This window comes from Peromyscus leucopus, chromosome 13, assembly GCF_004664715.2.
Source record: "Peromyscus leucopus breed LL Stock chromosome 13, UCI_PerLeu_2.1, whole genome shotgun sequence".
Lineage (NCBI taxonomy): Eukaryota > Metazoa > Chordata > Mammalia > Rodentia > Cricetidae > Peromyscus > Peromyscus leucopus.
This window is the reverse complement of record NC_051074.1, coordinates 590,320-607,044: the sequence shown is the minus strand read 5'-3', so window position 1 is coordinate 607,044 and position 16,725 is coordinate 590,320. Positions and strand designations below refer to the sequence as shown.

The 16,725-nt window shown below is 40.4% G+C and overlaps 1 protein-coding gene across 3 annotated transcripts in view; it reads left to right on the top strand.

Annotated features, from left to right (window-relative positions):
* The window catches only part of Pid1 (phosphotyrosine interaction domain containing 1), a 225,387-nt gene extending 214,918 nt beyond the window's left edge, over positions 1–10,469 (top strand). For all 3 annotated transcript variants that reach the window (XM_028857059.2, XM_028857055.2, XM_028857057.2), the window contains one exon: positions 7,916–10,469. In XM_028857059.2, the coding sequence (XP_028712892.1) occupies positions 7,916–8,392 (477 nt within the window). In that variant the 3' untranslated portion in view covers positions 8,393–10,469. The remainder of the gene's footprint in view (positions 1–7,915) is intronic.
* The last annotated feature ends 6,256 nt before the right edge of the window (positions 10,470–16,725 follow it).

Here is a 16,725-nt window from a genome sequence, read left to right as displayed (position 1 = left end):
CAGGAAGGCTGCTGTTCTTGTCATCTTACAAGTCTCTTTATTTATCTCCCCTGGAAGGTAAAGAACTAAAAAGAAAAAGTCTGTATACAAGTTTGGACAGATTTAGTGACCAGTTTTGAAAGTTGGAATTTTTTGTAACTCAATGGCCCCAGAAGATTGTCTCATTGACAGGGCTGAGAAGGAACCCATTCATCAAGGAAACATTCATCTCTTTCATACATCACCTCTCTCTCATCACCTGCATCCGACACTGTTTACAGCTGTGTTGGTGGTAGAAATCGTGCAGTAGCACACTAAGCTTTGTGTTCTCAATGCCATGTAGCAGAGAGAATGGAAAGCCTCCCATGGAAGGTATCTAGGGCATGGAATGTTCTCTCTCTATAGATTTAGAGCAAGCCCCTGTGACACTGCTGATGTAGATGTATACACCTGCAATACTCCATGCTCTAGGGTTTCTGTTTGCCAATACCTAGCTACTTCTTGACCCAGTATACACAGGGCATGTGGCTATATACACACTTGTTAGCCCCAGTGGAGAGAATAAGACCACTACCACAATTGGAGCCAAATTTGAAACAAGTTTGGTTTTTGTTAGGGTGCACCCAAGAGCTGGCTAGTGACTGTCTCCTAAGTCAGGTTAAAGAGAGCAGCTCTGGGGTTGGAGATTTAGCTCAGTGTAGAGTGCTTGCCTAGCAAGCACAAGGCCTGGGTTCGCCCCCCCCCCAATAAAAAGCGAGAGCAGCCCAAAATCCATCTCTTTGGCTCCCTTTAAGGAGTAAAATCACTAGTAGTTGCAAAGCAGGTTTACAGAAGACAGACAATGGGGCAATAAGGAAATGCAGAAAAAAAAATCTCAAAAGACAAGTCAACATGTGATTAAGAAGGGTTCAGAGAGGGTCTGGGAGGGTCAGGGAGGGCCAGGGTATTCTCAAAAACAGGTCAAGGTCATGGTTTGGGAAAGGCCAGGTTCCAGGAAACAGAGAACTCAGCCTTACAGTAAATCAAAACTTACTTTTTTATAATACACATAATGGCCCTGCTTTAAAATGGTGTCAAGCAGGTTCCTCACAGTGTCATTGAATTTTGGCCACTTTGAGAAAATGAGTTTATTTTTTAATTCTTTAAATTAACAGACTGTACATCTTCACAGGGTCCAGGAGGAATGTTTTGTACATTTCTACATTGAGTAACTATCAGATATTTATAAATATTCTAGCTATTTAACATTTATCATTTCTTCATAATAAGAATATTCAAAATCTTATCTTTTAGCTATTTTGGGCTATCTGATACAATGCATTTGACTGCAGTCACTCCTCTATATAGTAGTATATGGAATATTTAATTTATTCTATCTGGCTGTCACTTTGGACACTTTAACCAGGCCCCTGCAATTCTCCAAGCTTCTGCTTGTGATTATCCTGCTCTCTATTTCTGTAATTTTGGCCTTTTAAGATTCTACATTCTTGCCGTTTATGAGAGTTGCAAAAATAAGAATACCATCTTTATTTTTAAAATGCCTGGATGTATATGAATCTAGACAAGAGTTCCTTTACAAAAGTGCCTGACAATTGAATCCTGTTAGTCATTTGGAAAGGCTGATGTCATCTTAGATGCCAGTGACCATTTCAGGACAGAGATAATGAAAACATGGAGGGACAGCACCAACAAATGGGGATGTCAGTCATCTGATAGTAAAATGATCAATGGAAAATCAGACTCTTCTATGTCCAGTTCTTCACGGATCACTAAGATGTTGCTCACACCCCACAGATTTTATGTACAATGTGTGTTCCTAGGACTACTATCTGAATTATTCTGGGTACATCTCCTGTCTGTATCTAAGTTCTGCACGTTAAACAGAGTTAGTAATAATAATATCCCAAATCAACATCCAAAAGCAGGTGTGATGGCACATCCTCAATCCCAGCACTGGGAATGTAGAGGTAGGTACGTCTCTTTGAATTCAAGGCCAGTCTGGTCTACCTAGCAAGTTCAAGGCACTCTGGAACTACATATTGAGACCCTGTTGAAAAGAAAAATCCCATCCTAGCCCACGGAGTTGTCAATGAATTTGATAAATTTGTTGCTTTTACCGTTACATGTGATACAAACATCCTTTGTAACTCTTTAGTTCACTTGGGTTTTGATTTTGCTGTGGATATATATGTAAGTGATGACTTAAGACCTTTAACACATACTATTTAGTGGCTCCTTTTTTGTCACTGGTGAGAGTAGACAATAGTTTAACCTGAATAGATTCTACCTATATGTCATCTCAATGCTTTAAAATTCCCTTTTATCTATAGATAATTAAGTAGCTTTTATTAGGTGAAGTTTTTTTATTTTACTTATTTATATTCTATGTATGAGTGCTCTGCATGTATACATGCTCTGTATGCCAAAAGAAGGCCTCAGATCCTATTATAGATGATCATCAGCCACCATGTGATTGCTGGGAATTGAACTCAGGACCTCTGGAAGAGCAGCTAGTGCTTTTAACCCCTGAGCCATCTCTCTAGCCCCAAGTAGCTTTTATATTATCTCATCAAAACCTTTGAGTTTCTAATCTCTGATTCATTCTTCTCTAAATACACTTCTAAAATAAAGTATTTTCCTTAAAAATCTTTACCTTATGAATAATAAACATAAGGAGAGTTGCATTTTTTCTTAGCTGGCTGTCAGAATTTTACTACTAGGAAACTGCTTTTGATTTCAGTGAGTCATCTACAGCTTTTAATGAAGTTTTTGAAAATGTACCTTTTAATTTTCTCGCAGTTGGATTCTCTGTATAACTTTTAGAAAGGTGTGTGTGTGTGTGTGTGTGTGTGTGTGTGTGTGTATAAATGATAGCAAACTGAAAGCAGATCAAAAGAATTCTCCTTCCTCCAGACTATCTTTCTTTCATCAAATGTAAAATGATTATTTCTAGTTTCAGTGAATAGGATGAATGTATTTTCTCTTTAGGCACCCAAACTAATTGTTTTTTTTAAAATACATACAACATGAAAATGACCATCTTAAACCATTGTTTTATAATATTTTTATCGATTATTTGGGAATTTCACATCATGCACCTCAAACACACTCACTTCCCAGTCCTCCAGGTCTGCTCCTACCTTTTTGGACACGGACACACACACACACACACACACACACACACACACACACACACACCCACCCCGCTGTAAGGATTTGATCCTTAATTACGTCATCAACCTTCGCTGGCTTCCCAGCCTAAAAAGAGGGTGAGCCCTTTGTGGGCTCTCTGTCCCTCTCCTCTCCGCTCCTTCCTCCCCTCCCTCCCCTCTTTTGTGTCTCTCTGTCTCTGTTCTCTCTCTCTCTCTCTCTCTCTCTCTCTTCTCTCTCTCTCTCTCTCTCTCTCTCCCTCTCTCCCTCTCCCCCCCCCCCAGTAAAGCTCTAAAAAAGGTAACCATGGCTATAATTCTTTTAATCAGCAAGCTGCTCCGCTGGCATGGTCATGGTCGCTGCCGGTGGCGACCAGCCACTAGGGGCAGTGCTGAGGAATAAATAACACCCGCTACACTCCCCCATAAAAGGAAGAAGAAGAAACAAAAAACAAATAAAACAACAAAAAGCCAAGTCTGATTTGTATTGTCCATATATTCATGGAAGTCAAACTCTCAGTGGCTAGTCTCTTAAAGAAAACTGAGTCCTTCCTGATCCCCATCCCCACAAGAAACCATCAGTTGTGGAGAGCTCGACTTCAGCATCCTTATCACAATTTTTAAGAGTTCCCTTCGATGGATCTTAAGCATGTTGTGAGTACACACGTCAGTAGTATTAATTCAGGCAAATGTTCTAGCACCTTCACCGCCACTGAGCAATGTAACTCCCCAGGCTTGTCAGACAAAAAGCTCAGGACCTCTCAAGCAAGAGCAGCCCATTGCTGTGTTGCACAACCCCGTCTCCCACCACTTTCGTTCTATCTCTGTGATTTTCACTGTTTTAATATAAGATAAATCACAGTGTTTATCTATTTTAAGACTGGTTTGTTCTATTGAACACTAACATTCTCAGAGTTTATCCATGTGGTAGCGTATGTAAGAACTTCTTTCCTTGGGACTAAATACTATTCCGTTGTGTGTATGTATTCACTTGAATGGCTCTTTCCATATTTTATCTCTAAGGCAGAATGGGTTCTTTGATCATGAGCATACAAATAATCTCATTAAAATCCTATTTGCTTTTTTGAAAAGAAGAATGAATGAGTCATATGAATCAAAATATGTGTTAACTTTTTGATGAACCTCCATAGTGTTTGATAGAGGTTGAATATATTAATGATTAAAGGCCAGTCCTCTGGTTGGCTCTGTTGGACATGACTGTACTTTGGAGAAGGTGGGAATTAGTAGGGACGTGAGATATTTCTCATGTGAGCATTTTTATAGTTCTTGAGAGAAGGTTGTAAAAGGCTCAACCTTAACTGTTTCTACCCCCCTTGTCTTTTCTGCTCCTGATCAGCATCTGACCTCTTCATTGTAGTTGGACTTTTTCGTTGGGACTGCTGGCTCCCCAGTAATGACATGGAGAATTATTATTAATTATAAAATCTCAGTTGATAACTTGAGCTTGTCTTTAGTTAGCTCTTATAACTTAAATTAAGCCATTTCTATTAATCTATGTGCTGCCCCAAGGCTCATTTACCTCATCTATATACTGCCCATGTTGCTTTTTCTGTGTCTGGCTGGTGACTCCTTGCCTTCTTCTTCCCGGCATCCTATGTTCCTGAAAATCCTGCCTAGCTATTGGCCATTCAACCTTTTATTAAACCAATCAGGATGACACATCTTCACAGTGTATAGAGAAATATTCCACAACACTTCCTTTTTTATATGATACTCTGCCCAGATATGCCTATCAGTTGCCCTTACCAGAGGCCAATCAATGCTCCCCTGCCCCTATCCCCACCCTGTATCAACATTTTGTACTTTAAACTCCCAAACTTTGGGCTAGGGCAACCTCCTTTATGCGTAAGTAGGCTGGGCCCATCCTCCCTTGTTTCCTTTCTGATGGGATGAAACACTCTGACCAAAAACAACTTAGGGTAGGAAAAGATTTATTGGCTTACAATTCCAGGTCACAGTGCATCATTGAGGAACATCAAGGCAGGAGCTCAAGCAACAATTTAAAGCAGAAGCCATGGAGGAATTCTGTTTGCTGGTTCATTTGCTGGCTTATGCTTATACAGATATCTATAGACTTGGGACTGCCTGTTCAGGGAACAGACTCAGCCCAGAGTGACCTGGGCCCTTCTATATCAATTAATAATCAAAATAACCCCCAAACATGCCCATAAGCCAAACTAATTCAGGCAATCCACCAATTGAGACCTCTCTCAGGTGACTCTGGACTGTGTCAAGTTGACACAGGTATTTTACTTCCTGATGAAAAACTGCCAAAGGCATTAGTTTCAGTACTGTTTTAAATCCTCCAAAATGGCATAAGGACTATTTCTTTTCTTGCCAACACCTGTAGTCATCCATTCCTTTGGTGACAGTCATAGTAATGTATTTGAAGTATTAATAGTATCTCCTTGCAATTCTGATTATATTTCTCAAATAATTAGTGTCCAAGTTAAGTTTCAATTGCTGTAATAGAAGTCCATGACCAAAAGTAACGAGAATGAAAGAATTTATTTGGCTTACATATCCTAAGGACATGTAAGGAACTCAAGGTGAGAACTCAGGGCAAAAACCTTGAGGCAAGAACTGAAGTTGAGGCCATGGAGGAATGCTACTTACTAGCTTGCTCTTCCTGGCTTGCTGGTTTTGTTTTCTTATACCCTCTTGGACCATTTGTCTGGGAGTGAGACAAAGGGCTGGGAGCTTCCACATGTATTATCAGTCAAAAAATGCCCAGCAAGCTAATTTAATAGGGGCATTAATTTCTCAAATGAGGTTCACTTTTCTTAGACTATAGCTTGTGTCAAGTTGATGAAAAACCAACAGTTAGCAATGCTGAACATCTTTTCACATGCTAGTGGACATGTGTCCATCTTCTGCATTCAAAAGTTTGTGAAAGTTCTGTGTCTTAGTCTCCTAAGTGCTGGGATTGAAGATGTGCACTGCCAGGCCCAGCAAGACTACTTTTTAAAAGGCAAATGCTTGTTTCAGAGAGAACCAGTACACAAAAGGTTGCACTAGAATCCCATTTTTGTGTTCTAAAGTTTTTGTATATAGTCCCTGTGGTCCCACTAGCATAGCCATTGACTTGGAGCTGTTGTGCCAAATGTCAGCTCTCAGTTCTATCCCCTTTCAATGAATCTTTTTCTAGGATCCCCTTTCTCACATTCATCATGTTTAGATCTCCATGTCTAAATTTAAATCCAATTTCACACAATTTTGCACTGTTAACTAACCACTGTAGTTTTGTGTGTGTGTGTGTGTATGTGTGTGTGTGTGTGTGTTAACTCTTTGGGGGCCTGCCACTCAGCTTCCAAATAAATACACGGAGACTTTATTCTTACTTATGAATGCCTGCCTTAGCTTGGCTTATTTCCAGCCAGCTTTTCTTAACTTAAATTATCCCATCTACCTTTTGCCTCTGGGCTTTTATCTTTCTCTATTCTATATACCTCTCTTTCCTTCTTACTCTGGGACTGGTTGCATGGCTTGGTGGCTCATCCCTGGTGTCCTCCTCTCTTCTTCCCTTTCTCTCTTTTCTTCCTCTTCTCTCTGCCTCTTTATTCTCTCTGCCTGCCAGCCCTACCTGTTTCTCTCTCCTGCCTAGTTATTGGCCGTTCAGCTCTTTATTAGACCAATCATGTGTTTTAGATAGGCAAAGCAACACAGCTTCACAGAGTTAAACAAATGTAACATAGAAGAATACAACACATCTTTGCATCATTAAACAAATATTCCACAGCATAAAGGAATATAAAACATCTTTACTATTCCACAACAAACCACTTAGTTTCATTCTTTTAATGTCTACATTGCAGTGGCAACAGTTCTACCCATTCTGATGAGAAAAACCATACTATATACCTCTTGGGAGATTATGAACAAAGGCACATGAGATCAGAGGACAACTAGGGGAAGTCAGTTCTCTCCTGCCATCATGTAGGTTCAGGGACTGAACTAGTCTTCAGGCTTGGTCGAAAGTGCCTTTATGAGCTAAAACCCTTTGCCTTCCCCAAGGTTTTTAAAAAAGACAGTATCTGAATCCTTTGGAATTATTTTTCCTCCTTTTAATAATGCCTATCTAGCTATTTGATAACCTTGCATTAGTCTCCCCTAATCTCTCAGCTACAGTCTCATAACCAGATGCCTATCATTTCACAAACTATTTAGGTTGAAAAATAGCTAGGCATTATCTTACTTTCAAAACTTCTCATTGGAAGGGGGAAATGATGCTTCAGGCTGTAATTTGGACAGAACACTCTTTTGTCTCTTTGGTATTTGCTGGAAGCAAGCAGCATAAGGGAAATCAGAAATGGAAGGATTTGGGGAAAGGATCCAGTGGAGAGATAAGCTTCATAAAGGTTTTGTTTTGCTGATGTACTGGCTTCCTGATTTCCTGTTGTCCTTGAGCACTCACATTTCCAATTTGATTGAAAGTAAACTTCTAGTGACCTATGATTTCAAAGAAATGCCAAATTAAAGATCATCATCATTGGTCACTTTTAATTTAAAAGGGGTTTGAAAGAATGAAGGAGTTCTCCTGGTATTAGATTTTAAAAATCCAACTCTGTTTAAAGAGTTTTGATGCATTTGCCCCAGAGGAAACTTACTAGGAAGGAAAGGAAGAAATCCTGCTTCTCTGGGTCAAGGAGTATGCACACCTCCCTGGTGCCCTGCCACTTTAGTGTGTATCATGGCTCTTGTCTCTCAGCCTATCAGAATGAGTGCCGTTCTGACCTCCCCCTTTGCTTCCTATCTCTCATCTGCAGGTCACCTATCTGGGGAAAGTCTCCACCACAGGCATGCAGTTTTTATCTGGCTGCACCGAAAAGCCAGTCATTGAGCTCTGGAAGAAACACACACTGGCCCGAGAAGACGTTTTTCCAGCCAACGCCCTCCTAGAGATCCGTCCATTCCAAGTGTGGCTTCATCACCTTGACCACAAGGGCGAGGCAACGGTGCACATGGATACCTTCCAGGTAGCTCGCATTGCCTACTGCACAGCTGACCACAACGTGAGCCCCAACATCTTCGCCTGGGTGTACAGAGAGATCAATGATGACCTGTCTTACCAGATGGACTGCCACGCTGTGCAATGTGAGAGCAAGCTGGAGGCCAAGAAGCTGGCACATGCCATGATGGAGGCCTTCAGGAAGACTTTCCACAGTATGAAGAGTGATGGGCGGATCCATAGGAGCAGCTCCTCTGAAGAGGCTTCCCAGGAATTAGAATCTGATGATGGCTGAAGGAATTTAAGATGTTCCAGGGAAGGCAGCAAATGGGCAAGGAATTTCAGAAGATAGATGCATTTGCAATGATTCAAATTTGGTATGAAAAGACTGCCAAAACTATTGGCTGACCATGCTTTTTAAATTCAGAAGAGCAATTCTAAATCTAAAGAAATGTATCATTAATTATGTGACATTGAAATCTGCTGCTGCTGTGACCATGAGGAGAGTGGGTGTATGGGTGGGGAGGAAGGTTCCAGACTGTCTGCTCGGTTTTTTTCTCCTATTCCAACACTTCCTGGTGGGAGATCTCCACGACTATTTTCACCATTCTCAGGCAAATGCTCTCGGGCTATAGTCTGATGGACTGTTCTAATCTGCCTTATGAAATCCAACAGGAATGTTAGAGGCATATCTGTGATCCCTAGGCTGGTGGGTGGTATGAGGAGGTGATGCTGGTGTGGAGGTCGCAGGATGGAAGGGACATGTCCAGCCCAGGTGACTGACTGATTGCTCCTCTCTCTTGGCATGTTTGCAGACACTCTCCTCAGTACTGGTGAATCAGCAGAGCTTGGATTGAGCTTTACAACTAACAGCACGCTAGATGGCAGTTAATTTGCAGTTAAAGCTAATGCTTTGATTTACGTGAGCATATCAAGTAGTAACCTCCTATTGTATTTACTTCATCTATTTTCTTAGAATCCTTGCAACTAACGATCATGCTCCTCCTTCTGCCCCACCATGTTCTTTCTTCTTCCAGCCTCCCCAAAAGGGATGGAAGCTCAACACATTGCAGGACTCCAACAGGGAAGAAAAATAACAAATTAATTCAATAAACCGTCAGCAGACCTACCGGAAGTCTCAGACATCAGAAACCCTAGAACAAAAGGAGAATGGGTGGCCCAAGTCTATAGAGGTTGTCCTTATTAAGTCCTGATATATAGTAACTTACTTGGTTAAGTCCCATTGGATGACTCCTTCATGGGAAGTTTAAACTCTGACATGACATTGCCTGGGAAGTCTTGCTCCATCCTTCAACCTTGAACTCATGTAGGGAATGAGTGAAATCAAATCAGTTTGCCCATGTCTATCTGGAAACCTAAAGGGAAATGTGACCTTGTTGTCCTGAAGTCAGTAATATCTTAGAGTCAGAATAACCCCTTTGACTATCAGTTCTGAAGAGAAATTATCATTGATAGCTTGAGATCTCTCAATTTCAAGATCTTTGCATATCATAATCATGGAAAGTATTTGTTAAAATATACACATTTAAGATGAATAGACACATTAAGAGGGCACATGAGCCACCTTTTCAAGTGATATTGCTCTTTTAAAGGGTGTGTTTTATTTCAGGTGATGCTAAGGGCAACAGGGCACCTTAGAAGCCTTAAGTGAAAGCTAATATAATCCAGACAGCAATGGTGTTGGTATTTTAGTCTGTGTACCCATGTGTCCATGTATGTGTTTGTGTGTGTGTATGTCCCCTGTGTGGGTCCAGTTTCAAGGCATGTACAATAAGCATGGAGTCGTTTGGTGAGGACTCACCTCCTGAAGATATGCTTGTTGCTTTATGACAATTGTAAACTATTCTTTAGATAAATGCATTCACTCTTTAATAAAAATATGTTTGTGTTAATGAAGCCAGGATGTTTCATACTTTATATGAATTTCCCTTTTTTAAGGAATGGAAATTTGACATGTAAAATAAATAAAACTTGGTAAACAGGGCAATTTTATCTTGTTTTTTAATTGATCATACATAGGACATTCCTTGTGTTTTGAGATCTTTTTCAATTTGTTTTTCATAGATGACTGCCCCTTAATTGAGACAATAATGTTACTAATATTGTGTTGACCTTGCTTAATGTGATGGACTTATTTCAGAGAAGAATGTTTCCAAACATTTTGCAAATAATTGCTGTTTAAAACCCTCTGTTCATCTTTTGTAGAGCCCATCCTGAAATCCTGAAAGGTAAGCCTAGAATGATTCCTTTGGAGAATAGATAAAAATGTCTCTCCAGGCCATGATCTCTTAGAATGGCCACATATTAATAAACTGGCTGTGAAGAAATAAATAAATAATAAATAAACTGTCCTTCTTGGAATCAGTAATGAACAGAAAGGCTTTGAAGGAGATAATGTGGGTGCCTGCTGAACAGACAGACTCAAGTGTTGGTTACTCCCTAATTCTGACTGAAATGACACTTCTCTGGAGTTGAAGTTCTCCCGATTTCAGGTTCACACTCTTGTCCTTGAATTTAAAAGAAACAAAAGAATGAAGAAGGGGAGGAAGGGGAGACAGTAGAGAAAGGGTGAAAGGAAAAAGGAAGTAAAGTGGGCAGGAGAGTAAGAATAGGAAGGAAAGAACCGAGCCATCACATCTCAGAATGATGTCGCCTTCCTCGCTCGGATGTGTACCAGGTTATTTATACAAAAGATTTTTGCTAGAAATCTGTTTTGAGGACAAAGAATGGCATGCTCTGTGACTAGCTTGGCTAATATCAGCTTGAGGATTCTAGTTGTGTAAGTAATGTGTAAGTAATTGAAAGATAAATTTGTAATGTTTTCTTTGAATAAACTTTGGAAGTCTTCTAGACAGCCAGTTGTCACTCCTCTAAAAGGGAGGACCTGCCTTTCATCCTGTTTTAAGTGTGTCCAGTGTCCTTCTGTACTACAGTCTCTGTTAGTGGCCACAGGCTCTGCTTTTGTGATCATTAACTCCAACGCAAGTCAAACAGACCCACTGGTAATATGGGGATTACTTTAGAATTGAGGGACTCACCCAGGGCTCAGCCAGGCCTTGTACTGAGATCCCTCTGAGGGTGTTGCAAGATTGTTGCTGTGTTAAGGCAAGATCCATTTTCTTAGCCATTTCTCCATCATTGGGTGATCCTTGTGTCTTTCTTGGGTCCTGTTTTCTAGGTAGCCTCCCTGGTGATGTGAGTAGCAGTCCAGTCATCCTTGTTCCACCTCTAGTATCCTTCCTATGAGTGAGTACATACCATATTTGTCTTTCTGAGTCTGGGTTACCTCACTCAAGATGATTTTTTCTAGATCCATCCATTTGCCTGCAAACCTCATTGTTTTTCTCTGCTAAGTAGTATTCCATTGTGTATATGTGCCACAATTTATTTATCCATTCTTCAGTTGAAGGGCATCTAGGTTGTTTCCAGGTTTTGGCTATTACAAACAATGCTGATATGAACATAGCTGAGCAAGTGCTCTTGTGGTATGATTGAGTATTTCTTGGGTATATGCCCAGGAGTGGTATAGCTGGATCTTGGGGGAGATTGATTCCCAATTTTCTAAGGAAGTGCCATATTGATTTCCAAAGTGGTTGTACAAGCTTGCATTCCTACCAGCAGTGGAGGAGAGTTCCCCTAGTTCCACATCCTCTCCAGCATAAGGTGTCTTCAGTGTTTTTGATCTTAGCCATTCTGACAGGCGTAAGGTGGTATCTCAGAGTTGTTTTGATTTGCATTTCCCTGATGATTAGGGATATTGAGCAATTCCTTAAATGTCTTTCAGCCATTTGAGTTTCCTCTGTTGAGAATTCTCTGTTTAGTTCTATAGCCCATTTCTTAATTGGACTGTTGGTCGTTTTGATGTCTAATTTTCTTGAGTTTCTTATATATTCTGGATATCAGTCCTCTGTCAGATGTGGGGTTGGTGAAGACCTTTTCCCATTCTGTAGGCTGTTGCTTTGCCTTGTTGACCGTATCCTTTGCTCTACAAAAGCTTCTCAGTTTCAAAAGGTCCCATTGATTGATTGTTTCTCTCAGTGTCTGTGCTACTGGTGTTATATTTAGGAAGTGATCTACATGAACAACCTGGACATGATTGGGAGTAATGAAGGCTGAGGGTCGAGGGAAAGAGAGCCTGTGGGAGTGGGAGATCCCAGCTGGATCAAGAACAGAGAGGGAAACAAGGAATAGGAGACCATGGTAAATGAAGACCACATGAGAAAAGGAAGAAACAAAGTGCTAAAGAGGCCCACAGAAATCCACAAAGATACCCTCACAATAGACTGCTGGCAATGGTTGAGAGACAACCTGAACTGACCTACTCTGATAATGGGATGGCCAAACACCCTAATAGTCATGCCAGAAACCCCATCCAAGGACTGAGGAATCTGGATGCAGAGATCCACGGCTAGGCCCCGGGTGGAGCGCCAGCAGTCTAATTAGTGAGAAAGAGGAGGGTTTATATGAGCAAGAATTGTTGAAACCAAGGTTGGATAAAGCACAGGGACAAATAGCCAAACGAATGGAAACACATGAACTATGAACCAAAGGCTGAGGGGCCCCCAACTGGATCAGGCCTTCTGAATAGGTGAGACAGTTGATTGGCTTGATCTGTTGGGAGGCATCTAGGCAGTGTTACCTGGTCCTGTGCCCATTGCATGAGTTGGCTGTTTTGAAACCTGGAATTTATGCAGGGATGCTTGGCTCAACCTGGGAGGAGGGGACTGGACCTGCCTAGACTGAGTCTACCAGGTTGATCTCAGTCCTCGGGGGAGGCTTTGCCCTGAAGGAAGTGAGAATAGGGGGTGGGCTGGGGGAAGGGGAGGGGGCAGGAGTGGGGAGAACAAGGATATCTGTGGCTGATATGTAGAACTGAATGGTATTGTAAAATAAAATAAAAGGAAAAAAAAAGATTCATTTTTTTTAGATTTTCATTTCCTCTCCAAACCTAGCTTATTTTACATTAAAATACTAAAACATTCTAAATAGACTTTAAAAAAATATTTGTTTTTTAAGTGTTTGACAGGACAGAATTTTAAAAGCCAAGTTTCCAAGAGATTTTGGTGGATCACAAATAACAAAGTTTTGATCAAGTTCTTTTCCTGGCTATGGGCAATGGACAAAATCCCCTGGTTATCCTAAATCAAGATGTCCCTTTGAGTCTGTTTTCTGGACATGCTAAAACTAAATGAAAAACTAAGGAGATGACTCAGCAGTTAAGAATGATTATTGATCTTGCAAAGGACCAGGTTTCCTTCCTAGCCCCCACATCAGCTGGGTCACAAACACATGTAAGTGAAGTTGCATGAGATCTGATGCCCTGTTGTGGCTTCTACAGGCACTAAATGCACATAAAATAATTTAAAAACCTGAACAATAACAACAAAACCCCAAACTCTCTAAATCAAGACTTTTTGCTTCAGGATTCTCTAGTTTTATGTTATTTCCCCATGGTTTCCAACTACATTTTTTATTTATATAATTAAGCAATGTCTATTTAAATCTCTTGGGTGTTAAGTTGTCTTTAAAATAGTAGAAATTGTCTTTGCTGTTGTTATTGTTCATGTTTTGTCTCCAGCTTCTGTGGCAGGTACCAGGAGGAACTAATTAAGTTTCTGTTAGAGTGCTACTGAATGGATGGAAGGATGCATAGGTGGAGGGAAGAATCACTATGTCTTGGATTCATAGGTTTGAGGATAAAATCCTGGAATTATGGAAGGCTCCCAGAGGTTTCCCACTTTCCTCAAAGATGTGCAAATAGCTTTTTACTGAAGTTAAGCATTGGCCCTTACCTACTTACAAAAATAAATTGGGAATGTATGTATTGATGGGGAGAAAAACAAAGTTAGATGAACCATACAGCTGAAATATAATGTGCATGACTAAGGAAACACACAAGCATGGTACTTGTGCTTAGCAGATTACAGAACACTGGTCATGTAGTGGTTTCTGCTTATTTCTGTTGTTTTTATAATTGGGATGTTGAAGGAGGACATGTTTTCATTCTCACAGTATGACACATAAAGATTCAGGTGGCTCACAAGAACATATAGAAACATTTTATTTCCTTCTATCCCTTATTTTTTCTCTTTTATTTCCTTCTTCTGTCATCTTTACCCCCTTCTTCCCATCTTCTTCCTTTCTGCCTTAACTGTCTATATTTTACATCTCGGGCTTCTTCATATTTTAAGAGGGAAGAGATATGCACTCCGAATCTGAGACCACACATGCTGTAGTTCATGATCCAGTAATGCAAAGTTTGACACTATTGTAGGAAACCACATGCATTAGTTACTTTCTGTTGTGGTGTGCACCCGTGAGCTTTTTGTCACCCTGACACAAGTTCACTAGGATTATCTGGGAACAGACAACCTCAATTGAGCAAATGCCTCCATCAGATTGGCCTGTATGCAATTCTGTGGGGGACATTTTCTTGATTAATGGTTAATATGGGTTCGCCAAGCCCACAATGAGCTGTACATCCCTGAGCAGGTGGGAATGAGTTGTAGAAGGAAGCAGACTGAGCAAGCCATAGAAATTAAACCAGTAAGCAGTGTTCTTCCATGGCTTCTGCTTCAGTTTCTGCCTTGACTTCTTGCTCTGACTTCCCTCAAAGATGGGCTATGAGATGGAAACATAGCTAAATAAACCCTTTCCTTATCAAGTTCTCTTGGGAAGAATATTTTATCACAGCCAAAACAAGGCAAACTAATATACTGTGATAAACACTCCAACAAAAGCAACTTGGGCAAGAAAAATAGTTTATTTTTCCTATGGTTCCAGATGGATAGAGTCCATCGTGTCAGGGAAGGCATGGCAGGAGGAACATGGGGGTAAGAGAAGGCAACACTCAAGAAGCAGAGTGAAAGAGCAGGGTGGGGCAAGAAACTCCAAGTGAAATACACCCCCGTCCCAGGAAGGCTCCACCTCCTCAAGGTTTCATTACTTCCCTAATCAGTTTCGCCAACCAGGGACCAAGCATTTAAATACACAAGTCTATGGAGGACATTTCTCATTCAAACCACAACATTGCAGATGATCTCTAGTTTCTCTTATTTAAGGTTGTAGTCAGATGGGACATGATGGTGCTTTCATCATGCACAACTTAATATTTCTTAAGGATTCCCAAAGTGTGCTTTTCCCATCTCCCTGAAGACCCTAAACTAATTTTCAGTGAAGATGAAGAACCTGTAGCCATGAGGCAACTCCAAAATTCTTATTATTCTTCAACAATTTCTGTGAGATACCAAGGTTTGACTCTTAGAACAACTTCATGGAATATATCGTTCAGTAAAAACAAGTATTCTTTTCTTTTATTGAGAGTTGTCAAGTGATAATAGTCTCCCAAGAGGATTTGTGTGGTGTAGAATACCAGCCTTAATAATAAAAACAATTGAAAGGACACAAGCCAACGGCCCAGGGACAAAAATCTAAACCATCTCAATATGGACAGTTAAAAATAAAACATATTTGTTGAAAATGAATTCAAGACCTGGTCTTGGACCTTTTGAGCAAAGCTGATGTTTACAAAGAGATTTGGGGCTGTTTATTTTGGAGTTTCCCAACAAAATCATCTGGGATTTTGTATACTTCATCAAGACTGAGTCTTCAACAAGAATATGAACAAATTTTGCTTGAAATTTTGGTTTTCAAACATTCTCATATTCTGCCTAAATCTTCCCTGGCTTTACTTGGAGGATACTATTAGAAGCTACTCATATGCTCAGAAAATGGAATTCAGAAAATCTGTTTGCAAAACACAAAACAAACACTAAAAATAGCCCCCACCCCATTTCTCACAGATATAAAGGCAGCTGTCGAAATAACGAATACCTATTTTTTTCTGCTCAATAATCTTTGAAGTCTTTTCTTTGCTAATAGGCTATTTTCCCCTTCAACTATCAAGACACTAAGTCAATGTATAGAATTTTATGTCGACAACTTATTGACAACATATGTGTAGTAGATGTGACAATCATCATCAGTGGTGTGGTTCATATTTCAAGATCAATATTGTGGACTTTTTCAAGTTAGTATGAGCTGTGGTTACATCAGCCCAATGTCAATTTAAACAATCAGCTCTATTTCAATGGCACCGGCATTCTAGCGTTGACTCCACCTAGCCTGTGTCCTGTGTAGGAGTCTTTAGTAAATGGAGCCAAGTAGGTACGTTAAAACGGCTGAAGTATCCAGGGATGGTGCTAGAGGAGGTGGCAGTTTAGAGATGGGGGAGCCATTTTTCATTCACTAGCATGGAAAGGGTGCCTTCTACCCATTGGGTGCACTTTTTCACAATTCGTCTTTAAAATAGCACCTTTGAATGCTACCTGTATCCTGGTTCTGGGGAGGGGAGGTGGTTGATAGTGGGGCTATTCTTTTTTTTTTATATACATTATTTATTTGTTTATTTGTTTGTTTATAATAGGGCTTTTATATATTTCTTATTATTATTATTATTATTATTATTATTATTATTAAGAGATTTCTATTAATTTTACATATCAACCATAGATTCCCCTCTCCTCCCTCCCCCTGTCCCCCAGCCTTTCCCCTGAACCCACCTCCTCCAAGGCAAGGTCTCCCATGGGGAGTCAGCAGAGCCTGGTA